The following is a 10,948-nucleotide window of genomic DNA, read 5'->3' on the forward strand; positions in this document are numbered from 1 at the left end:
ATTTTGATTGGTAACTGATAATATTGTTGCTGTAATTTGAATAGTAATTGATTACTATTTGTTAGTGAGGGGAAAGCAATCAGGGGCATCAACTAACTAAACCCTTAGATATGATAAAGTTTCTGTATCCATTTGCAACCAACACTTCAAAACCTGCTTATATAAACACACTAAATTTCTGAGGACAAGTGGAGCAATGACTGATGACTAACAAGATATTGTTATTTGGTCTATGTGATAAATTATTAAATGTAAGTCACCAAACTCTTAGCTTAGAGGGAACATTGGTCCTGAATGCTCCCTGATTTTTTGTTTACTTCAAAATATGGCTTTTCAAAAATATTTCTGGCATTTTTTTTTTCCTTGATCTTTGCTTTTTTTTAATAATGATCAACACTACAAGGTTAAAGTTGGACTTTTAAGCCAAGCCTGGACGGATCAGCCCATGGTGCCGGTGATCCGGGGGCTGTTGGGGTGGGACGAGTGCACGTTCCAGGGGTCGTGGGTGGACGGGGCCACCGGCGTCTCCCGGGACACGTTGCGCCCTTCCTCCCCGGCCTCGGCCTCCAGGTCGGCGTCGTCCTCCGGCACGGCGCGGGAGTCGGAGCCCTCCTCGGTCTGACCCAGGTACACGTTGTGCGGGTCGGAGGGATCCACCACCTGGTTCCGCTTCTCGCGGTGCAGCAGGAGACGCTCCAGGGGCACCGTGTTCTTCTTGGGCAGAAACAGCGAGGTCTGCGGCAGGTTCTGGCCCGCAGAGTACACCTGCCGGGACCCCTCCAGGTTGAACAGGATGCCCGTCATGCAGGAGTAGTACACGTCCCGGTTGTTCTCCAGAAGCTTGTGGTTGAACAGACAGTCCTCCCTGAGGCAGATGGGCTGAGAGAGAGAGGGAGGGAGAGAGAGAGAGAGAGAGAGAGAGAGAGAGAGAGAGAGAGAGAGAGAGAGAAAGAGAGAGAGAGAGAGAGAGAGAGAGAGAGAGAAATGTGATGTAAGATGAAACCGCAGCACATTTGCTTGTTTGGAAATACACATAAAACACAAAATATCACCTTGGTTTGTGCTGATTTTAGCAGTCAAGTCATAGTAGGCTATATATAGGCTACTGTTCTGATAGTTTATGCCATAATCATGATTACAGTTGATGACTACTAATAGACTATTGATTCTTTCCCTTTTAGATATGAGCAATTAGACCAAAATTTTGCATTTCACACTTATATTTTGTGAATCCTAAAATAAAATCCTATAGGATTCCACTGGAGAGAAGAAAAGAAATCCAATAGGATTGTCACAATTTTCACAGGATTGTGATAGGATCCTATTGTGAAAAGAAGAAATCCCTTTTAGTCTTTTTGGCTGGAGACTAAACTGGCCAAAAAAATAAATGAATAAAAAAAAAAAAAGATCCACCTAAGTCATTTAATCTAGTATTGAACCTTGAAGTCTTGAAACCAATGAAAGAAAACTTTAAGTGTAGGTGAGATAATTTCAGTTGTTTCCAATGCAAATCAACTTGTCAATTCGTGTCATTTGGAGTGATCTGCTAATTTCAGGATATTGTCGCTTGTTTCAAGGAAATTCTCTTGACAGGTGAAACTGCATTGGAAACACGCGAAATGTCTTCATTTTTTCATTTAAAGGTAAACAAGAAGACGATTCCTTCTTTGAGAAAGCGATGTAAAAAAAAAAAAAACGATGCGTAAAACCCCACGTAGGTGCCAATAAAAGAATTAGAATCAGAATTAAAAGTTCATTTAGTGTGTCCATTAAATTAACAATAACAAAAGAATCAAACAGGTAAAGTGAGTGTTGACTTACAGAGCTGAATGGGTTGCCCTCCGCATCCATACACAGGTAGCGGTTACTTTTGACGCCAAGGATGGCGACGCGCTCCCTGGTTTCAGCTTTCAGTAAAATCACACCTGTAGGGAAGAAACAACACTGATGTATTAGTACATTAAACATACATACTAGGCCACATTTGATCAAATCGAATTGAAAAAAAAAAAAACGTAAAAAGGGAAAAGGCGCTTACTATATGAACTCCTGGCTGTAGTTTTGCGCACAGTGCCATTGAACCGGATCTCCAAGTAGAAGTTGTTGAGGTCTGTGGATGTCTGCAGGTGGACGTATCTCCTCGGGTTCCCCCAGTTGGACCCGACCAGCGGTGAGGGGTTGGGGACCGCTTCCCCCAGTCGAAATCCCTGGAGGAGAGCAAGTAGGAGCGCCAGCACAGTGTCCCTCATGCCCACTTTGTTGTTTACGTCCATCCTGGCGCAAATCGGTGGTTTCCTCTGCGAGCTGCTGTTAGACTTCAGACGGTCTGTTGTCCCAAAGTTTGGAGACGGCTCCTATTTAAAGCCCCCCTAAGTGCCACTCCTGCTGCTCACATCCTTTTACGCAAAAAAAAAAAAAAAAAAAAAAAAAAAAAAAAAAAAAAAACAAAACTCGCCCCCAAAGCAGATGTGCGGCTTTCCTGCAGCGGAAGGGCCACATCCACCTCTGTCTGTCTATTTATCCCGATGCCCTTGGTCAATCAGAGAGCTCTTATTTTGCAATCTGTTTTTGGTGACGCATCTTGACTCATCCACCTTCAACATTATTCTAAGATAATGATCCAAGGTCCATTTGTTACACACTTGTTTGGACTGGAAACATGCTGCATTAGGAAGAAACAAGTTATAACCGAAGAGCAGATATCAAGTAAGATAATTTTTTTTAAACGATTTGTCATTGAAACCATGCAGGGATAGAATATCATGTTAGTATGAGTTAACTCCATGACGTTTCCAATTCGTTGACAAATTAATTGACATTTTGCCAAATTAAAGAGATGGTCAGTCTCATAATATTAAATATTTTCTAGCATTGTTTTAGTATGGTACTCCAACAGTTTGTTGAACCACAATGAACTGCACCATAGAAATGAACACAGTGTGAAATTAGTTCAGTGGAAAGTTTGTGTTGCTGCTCTGCTCCTTTTATGCACCTGTCCAACTCAACACTTCCACTAGTCCCCCAGCAGAGGGAGCCACTGTCTAAGCTAGAGTATGGCTTCCTTTCATCTAGTGGAGTTTTCCTCAGAGATGCTGGCAAATTATATTTGAATGACAAACTGCATGTTGGCAAGGACAAAAGGAAAACAATGGACTGTGCGTGATCTGGAGTTAAAGTGGCTGGATTTTCACTAGCAGCTCGGTATTTTCACCAGGGGACACATTACATTTCTGTACAAACATGAGGAAATCAGCTGGAAGATGATCTGCTGTTAGGGCAGCAATGAAAAGATCTCAACAGTGTCTCTTGAAAAAAGTAAAAACAAAACAAGACAAAACAATTATTCTCCTGAGAATTGAACCCACAACCGCCTCCAAGTATCAGAGCAAAAATATAAAGCACCGAGCCACTGAAGTGGGTAAAATCTAGATATTTTAGTGGAATGTAATTTTGCCTTGGGGGAGAAAACAGTCCAACTCAAGATCTACACACACATACACAAACACACACACACACACACACACACACACACACACACATGAACCCAACCAACGCAGCAAAGAGGATGACACCATACCAGCAACCAGTAAAAAAACAAACTTTTATTGGTATCTCAGGAATACAGTAGACTGCTGTGCACAGCACATACGTACAAAAATAAAAGGAAAAAACTTTTTTATATCCTTACTTAGCATCGTCAGTTTTCAGAAACAAATGATTGAAGAAGTTTCGTCGTTTCTTCTTATTTTACAATCATCTTAGCAAACCCAAACTAAGGCAGAAGGTGAGGTATATGAGAACAGAGATGAGAGGAATAGGGTGGAAGCTCACTCCCCTTTGAGCAGGGATTAAAAAAACCCAAAAAAAAACAAGAGATAGTTCGTCTGACACACTGATCACATGTGAAGATTGCAAACGCACACGCCTAATCAAGCTTGGGGCTCAGGCAGGCTCTCAAAAAAGAAGATATTCCTCACCTTAAATGAACATAAATTTTAAGCTGTGGAAGGGAAAAATAAAAGAGATAACAGATATTTTTGGATAATATTTTTTGGTCAAAGCTGAAAGGGGAGCTTTTTGTTTTTACAGACAAACCTGCACTCTTGTTTCAATATTTTAAAAGATGTCTTTCATAAGGTGCTACTAGAGACATTAGACATCTTGATTTGGAGAGAAGTACTCATCGTTGTGCACTGCACACATGCACAAAGACCACTCCCACACCTTCCTCAGCTCAATATGTGGACTGTGTTTTGTTCACTAATTCAATCAAAAATGATGATGGCATACCTCAAGTTGGTTCAAACACCCCGGACAAATAATTTACATCAATGGTACCGCATGCAGCCTCATCTACATCAGCAACAAGTCTTTTTTTTTTTTTCTTTTTTTCAACGAGAGAAACTTTGAGCTAAACTCCCATTACATTTGCTCTGCTTTATGGCATCATGACCGCCTTGGCATTTATTAAATAACAGGACTTTATCTTTCGATTGCAGATTCTTCCTCAGAACGGCGAGAAAAGAACGAGAAAACGGAGTTGTGAGAAGAATACCGCTGTGAATCAATGTTTGTGCCTCATACGTAGCAGTTGACTACTATGTGTTGTGCCAGTTTGTGGTGAAAGGGGGGGTATGGGTGTGTGTGTGTTGGGGGTGAGGGGGGTGGGGTACTGGGAGCGAGGGCTCATCCTGAAAGCGCTGTCCTAGGATATGGGTGCAGCGGGGAGGAGAGAGGCTCTGCGTGACTCTGCTCTCTCGCTCTCTCTCTCTCGCTCTCTCTCTCTGCCTGCTCCTCACGCACTGCACTAACTCTGCAGATGTCCCCTCCCCAGAAATATCCCCAACACACACAGTACTTGGAAAGGGGAAGGAGAGAGGGAGGGAGGGAGGGACGGAGGGAGGAGGAGGGGATGGGGGGGTGGGGGTGGCGTGTTGTGGAGCTGCATTTCAAAGAGGCGGAGCTCCAAAATTCACAGAGGGAAGTGAGATTGTTTCAAAACATTGCAGCTCGCCGGCCGACACACGCTCTCTCTGACAGAAAACTAGAAGCTCAGGATTTGTATTCCGGCCCGGGACGGAGGCCTTGGGGACCGGGAGGGAGAGAGCCGGCCCAGTCCAGCAAACCGTCTTGGGTTTAGGCGTGAGATGTACTGGGTTTCCGCATCAAAAAGATACTTCAAATTCATGGAAACAGTGCGGCCTATATTAGCAGACCACCCTGGACACCGGGGTCGGGGCCAAGGCCGGTCCATGACTCTGACCTTGAACTAAAAAAGGCTGAAAGGAGAGGAGGAAGCTCCTGGGTTACAGCTGGAATCCCAAGGTCCCTGCAGCGGGTGGGTGGGGGTGGGTAAGGGACTGGCAGAGGTGTGTGTGTGTGTGTGTGTGTGTGCGTGTGTGTGTGTGTGTGTGTGTGTGTGTGTGTGTGGGGGGGGGGGTCAGCTCAGAGGGGGGCTGCTCAGGTATGCGGGAGGCTGCCTGTCATCCTGGCAGATCCACATTCTTGCAGGGGGTTTTGAGGAACAACAAAGACGGCGGGCCGGCTCTCTCCCATAAGTCTTTCCTGGATTAAAATAGTCCTGCTTCCTCTCTAGTCCGACAGAACAGAACGACGGATGGGGGTTTGTTGTTTCAAGTAAACAGCTGCAGAAATTAAAAACCGCAGTCTTTAAAGGGTGGATGCACACTATAAGATTTTGGCACGATTTCCCACGCAAATTCAGAGTGAAGCAAGGAGAGCATCCTTGCAATATGTAATAGGATATTTACTGTAGTATTGGTCCACATGACGACAATAAGTCTACAAAGCATGGTACATCTTCAACTTTGTAAACAAACTGCTATCATACATACCAATACTCATAAATATCTTATTGTACACTACAAGGACGCTCCCTTGCTTTCATTTTAGTAATTCCCAGGCCTTCTGAGCCTCCTTGGGGGCCAAACCAAATTCATCAAATCAAGTTGAAAACCCATGCTGTAGCTTTTTAGGCCTTTTCGCAGCACATCAATCTAGAACATTTGGCTGGAATGACAATATTGATCTTAGTTCAAGAAATCTTCCAGAAATCTTCCAGTGTGCTTCCAATTCTGCGAACTGCACTGTCCTTCGGGCCTTTGGGCGCACGATCGACTCTTCCATAATTGCATTTAAAAGTATCTGCCTACAGCTCCCAACAGCTCCCCGCCACTGCAGTGCTGCTGCAGAGCACAACTGACAAGCGGGGAAATGGCCCATGGCACACACACACTCCATCAAATGCACTAACACACAGATAAATAAAACAAACACGCGTATGGGAACGATTCTTACCAAAACATTTAGGCACCATCATCGATGGTCACTGTGCAACCTGAACTCTTTTCGCCTCGTCCAGGCAATTGCGATAAAGCAGCGTAAAAAAAGCTCCTGTTTTTTTCTTTTACATTTGTTTCACATTGCAACTATTTACATCATTTTCATTGGCTTCGCGGACAGTAGACATCATTTTCCGCAGCAGTTGCTGACACGCTGAAGCTCGCAATTTTTGCAATTCAAAAACAGCAACCCAAAGCCAAACACTTCAGGTGCGGTGTCCAGGACAATGTGCAGATTCATTTCTACTGTGCGCTTGTACTTGTACTATCCGCTCAGTCGACTCTTGCGCAGACACAGGTCCGAACAAGAATTCTCTCAAGAGTTTTAAGCATTCCACCCTGTTTATTTGCTGACGCCGCCGCACAATCAAACGTATGGGCTCACGCCAGGCTCTCCCTCTCCACATCTATGGCTGACCGCTCTCTGGTCTCGACCACAGACTGTATATTACTTAATCGATCTAATTACAGAAAAGAAAATAAACCAGAGATAGTCGGCCCCCCCTCTGAGGCCCTCTCCAGAGTGTCAGCCCTATTTCTGACTCCAGTGGGTGTCTCTTACATGCAGGTTTAAGGGGGCCACAAGTGGGAACACCAAGGCACCTTTAAATCGTGCAGCAAAGGAAGTGCATTTAAGTAAGTCTCATTTCCCCCACTGCTGGACATCTACAGTTGAGCAGGGAACCGTCAAGCGCTCAAAGGTTTTCGAGAAATCATAAACTTAGCAGATATTTGAGCAGAAGTCCATGCATCCCTTAATCCAGTAAAGTGGTTCTTTGAGGTAATAAAAAGTATTCATTTCACTCTTTAAAAGCACAGGATATAGCTCATCCTCCATCTCAAAAAAGGAAGTGACACATAGTTCAGTTACAGCAAGCACCAAGGTAAAGTGAGACAGGCAAAGGCTTCAACTCTCCCCGTCAACAACCATAAAAACAATAAGCAGCACAGTATGGCATATATATAAGTCGTAATACAAAGATAGCTATCCAAATATACATATATAAAGAGAATAAATATTTGTGTTATTTTTTTTTCTGCAGTCCATTGGTGTGTATATCATGAATATGCATTTCTATATTACCTGGAAGAACATCCACATGTGCAAATTAGTGAGTTATTGCCGGTTTCGCTCATAGTCGGGGGAGGAAGTGTGTGACAGTCATGGCGGTGGTGGCCTTGTTGCCTCTCTTTACGCGGCCATGCTTGCTGAGGGCGATGTAGGAGCCCTTGTAAACAAAAGACTCGTAGGCGTTGTAGTTGTTGGGCAGCAAAGTCTCCTTGAACTTGCACTCATCCCGAAAGACTCTCTAAAAATGCCGAAAGAGGGACAAGGTCAATAAATCTCATGAGAGCCACAGGATGAACATCACAGTATATGTATGGTTTCCATGTGACCTTTACTTTGGCAAATAGCCTACTTAGAAAGCATACTTTGAGGGAAATTGGAGGAGGTGGCATTTCGTTGCAAAAGAATTGCCCTTTTCAAAGGCAGATAGCAGCCTCCTGCTTTCTGTTTAACTGATATTCAGTAAAGCCATAGACAAGCATCAGCAATAGAGCTGCTGATTAAAAACTGTTTATTCCTGGCAGCCTAACTAGGAAACTAACCAGGTGTGTGAATGGTAATATTCAGGGGAAAGTGTTGAAGCAATAGATATAGCATTGGAGCACATACACACATTATGGCTCAATAGAAGCTAATACATGAAATGTCTGATAACAGTCAGACATATTGTATTTAATAGTCATGTTTGTCACTTTTAGACATAAGATATATGTAAATATATTTCTACTGTCTCCATAAAAACATAAAGCTGCTTGATCTTTCATTGTAGGTAGAACTGAATTAGAATCTAAGTTATACTATGATAAATGTAGGTATTGTGTACAAATTGTTCCCCTCGTGTTTTACTTACTTGCCTTAACTAAGTCTACATGTTGGTCTGTTTCTATCAATGGCAGATGAAAGCAACTTATAGACTCATTACAAATCAATTTTAATACTGTACCAAACCATTCTGAAGATATAATGATCTGATGATTTATAAGTTTCATGGGAATGCCTGTGTGTACCTGTGTGCAGTTAACCCTCCCCACCCCCCTAATATTTCACTATCAGTGTTTTCCACCTGTCACACAGGTGAATGATAAGCATGCTGTCCACAAAAGACGCAGTTGAACTGAAAAGAATGTTGCTGTCTAGTCATTAATAGAAGCATTCTCTCACTTTTTCTTCAGTTCGCTCTCTGAGGCAGTACAGCACAGCAGCCTTGATGCAGTTAATGTGACCAATGTATCTACTACTGTACATAATGTGTAAGGCAGGAGTTCTCAAACGATGTGTCATGTCACTGGCCCCCAAATAGACACACATAAGGCCAGAAACCCCACTTGATAAGATTTTAATCCATATGGAAAGATTTTTGTTGTTGCTGATTTCATGTTTAATTGTATAACTGTAACACTGTAAGTGGGGAGATAATAGTGGTGAGTGAAACCTGTGATTAATCATTCTTAAGCATTCTCCAACTGGGTTTATTTCCAGTGAATTAAATTATACTGAAAACAAACTATTCCTCATTTTGCTGGGGACCCCCTGGACCCCCGCTCATGGCCCCCTGGTGGTCCCCGGACCCCACTTTGAGACCCCCTGATATCAGGGCATATTAATACCACAACAGTGCTCATAAACCCATGGGTGCAGCTAACTTGCCCTAATTTAACTCCTCTTGTAATGTGCAAGAAAGACCCTACAGTTGCGCACACGTACCGTTCCGTATAACCTTCCCCTGCTGTTCATTGCGACAAACAGCTCACTTCTCACTCCGAACAAGCTGATCACTCCTCGGTCCACGGTAGAGATCTCTATTAGACCTAAACGAAACATAATGTTAGGGAGCCCAGGCAAGCAAGACAGTGTCACTGCGACTGGGGACAAAGACGAGTGCCGGCCTATGCAGCAGTGGGTGTAACCTTGCAGGTGCATTGCGACTGGATGGGATCTCTCTCTGCTGAATTAGCCCGTGGCAATATCCACTTTCTGGCATTTTAAACATTATGATGTCCTATAAGCGGACTTTATAGCGTGCTGCATGGGAATCTGCGTGTGTCCTGCAGCGGGACGCAGGGTAAAAATAAGTTAGCGTCTATATCGGGTCCAAGCATTCATGTCATGTTTTTGGCCTGGGAAGATATTTCGCACTGCACGTATGTAAGGTTTTTTAATAGAATTGTGTCTTTGCTTTCGGAAACTTTCAACCATGCCGACACCGCTTATTAAATATCATGCAAGACAAGTGACCAGCTCTAACTTTTACACAGAGGGCTGCCTTCGCATAGGGTTACACTCTTTTTTAGACACAGTGCATTGCCGGATGCAACTCACTGTATTGGTTCTCATTGTGTGCACCGCTTATCCTGCCATCCGGGAGGACCTGCAGGTGAAACCCAATGCCCACGTTGCAGTAGAGTCGCCGCACTCTTTTGATGCCCAGCAAATAGTCGCTCTCCCAGTTCAGCTCCGATTTGTCCCCAGTTATACCGAGATAGGAGCGGGAGAAGAGCGTCTCCCATCTCTTTTCCAATAAAGTCGCATTAGTCCTGCTCGGAATCGGATAGGATGACACGATCCCCAAAAGAGAAGTCGACAGGACAATAATTGCTGGCAGCGTCCAGTGCGTCCTGGGCCCGTTGGACATACTGTAGAGGCACCTTTGCGCAATGGCCATCCGGTTTACCTTTGGGGCACGTGGTCAAAGTAACCGGCCCTAAAAATACAGCTCTTCTTATTTTTCGTCCTTTGGCATGGTGGTAAAGGCTTATTTTGGGAAGGCAGATCAAGGCCCCATAGCCCGAGATCTGAGCAGGAGCAGAGGGACAGAGCGCGTCGGAGCTTGAGGTGGTGCTGGTGGCGATGACCATCTTTCGCCGCTCCGCGCCTCTGGATAGGCAAAGCTGGCCGTGGAGGGACACCACTCACCGAAAAAGCAGCTCACCTTGCCCAGGCTCTCGCATCCTCACATGACATCACTCTGACTTCACCGCTGCACCCCCATCAAAAGTAGGAGATGGGAGGAGGAGGAGGAGAGAGGGAGAGAGAAAGAGAGAGAGAAAGAGAGAGAGAAAGTTGCAGCGGCCCCAGAGCAGCAGAAAGTCCTGATGGGAATGATGGGGGGTCCGACTCCGGTCCTCCTCCTTCACACCAGCGTCAAGCCAGACAGAATATTAAAGAGGACTTCCTGTCATACCTTTCAAAAATAAAAACATTATCGGTGCGCATGTTTTGCAGCATTTTTGAGCAATAAAAAATACCAAATAGGAGCTTAATAGCCTACTGACTAAATTTATGGGGGAAAGTGGAGCAATGACTGATGACTGACAAGACATTTGGTCAGTGTCATAAATTATTCGAGCACATAGGTCACCAAAATATCAGCTAAGAGGATATAAGGATTAAAACTACAAAAAAACAAAACAAAAAAACAAAATCTCAAATTTAGACTGAGGCTGAGGTATAGTGAGCACCACACCTTGCCATGCCTATGGTACCAAAGTGAAAATAAAGATATTTAAGGAGGAGTAAA

At 44.1% G+C, this 10,948-nt stretch overlaps 2 protein-coding genes across 2 annotated transcripts; both read right to left on the bottom strand.

Moving 5' to 3' along the window:
- Positions 1 to 432: 432 nt before the first annotated feature.
- fgf23 (fibroblast growth factor 23) lies at positions 433 to 2,311 on the bottom strand. The gene is made up of 3 exons (XM_071905733.1): positions 2,039 to 2,311; positions 1,822 to 1,925; positions 433 to 879 (listed from the first exon to the last, which is right to left on the bottom strand). Exons 1-3 carry the CDS (start codon positions 2,271 to 2,273, stop codon positions 439 to 441), a joined length of 780 nt encoding a protein of 259 aa, XP_071761834.1. The 5' UTR covers positions 2,274 to 2,311; the 3' UTR covers positions 433 to 438.
- A 5,184-nt stretch (positions 2,312 to 7,495) lies between these two features.
- LOC139916731 (fibroblast growth factor 6-like) lies at positions 7,496 to 10,093 on the bottom strand. Its single transcript, XM_071905716.1, has 3 exons — positions 9,751 to 10,093; positions 9,136 to 9,239; positions 7,496 to 7,672 (listed from the first exon to the last, which is right to left on the bottom strand). The coding sequence occupies exons 1-3, from the start codon at positions 10,091 to 10,093 to the stop codon at positions 7,496 to 7,498; spliced, it is 624 nt and encodes a 207-aa protein (XP_071761817.1).
- Between the last annotated feature and the right edge of the window lie 855 nt (positions 10,094 to 10,948).

The sequence above is a fragment of the Centroberyx gerrardi genome, chromosome 24, assembly GCF_048128805.1.
Source record: "Centroberyx gerrardi isolate f3 chromosome 24, fCenGer3.hap1.cur.20231027, whole genome shotgun sequence".
NCBI lineage: Eukaryota > Metazoa > Chordata > Actinopteri > Beryciformes > Berycidae > Centroberyx > Centroberyx gerrardi.

Bases quoted from the DNA above. Each gene is read 5' to 3' on its own strand.
- fgf23 (XM_071905733.1), bottom strand. From the start codon at position 2,273: ATGGACGTAAACAACAAAGTGGGCATGAGGGACACTGTGCTGGCGCTC. The intron at 1,926-2,038 runs GTAAGCGCCTTT...TCTTCCCTACAG, and splicing joins TACAGCCAGGAGTTCATATA to GTGTGATTTTACTGAAAGCT. The intron at 880-1,821 runs GTAAGTCAACAC...TCTCTCTCTCAG, and splicing joins AGGGCAACCCATTCAGCTCT to CCCATCTGCCTCAGGGAGGA.
- LOC139916731 (XM_071905716.1), bottom strand. From the start codon at position 10,093: ATGGCCATTGCGCAAAGGTGCCTCTACAGTATGTCCAACGGGCCCAGG. The intron at 9,240-9,750 runs GTGAGTTGCATC...TGTTTCGTTTAG, and splicing joins ACACAATGAGAACCAATACA to GTCTAATAGAGATCTCTACC. The intron at 7,673-9,135 runs GTACGTGTGCGC...CGGCATTTTTAG, and splicing joins GGGGAAGGTTATACGGAACG to AGAGTCTTTCGGGATGAGTG.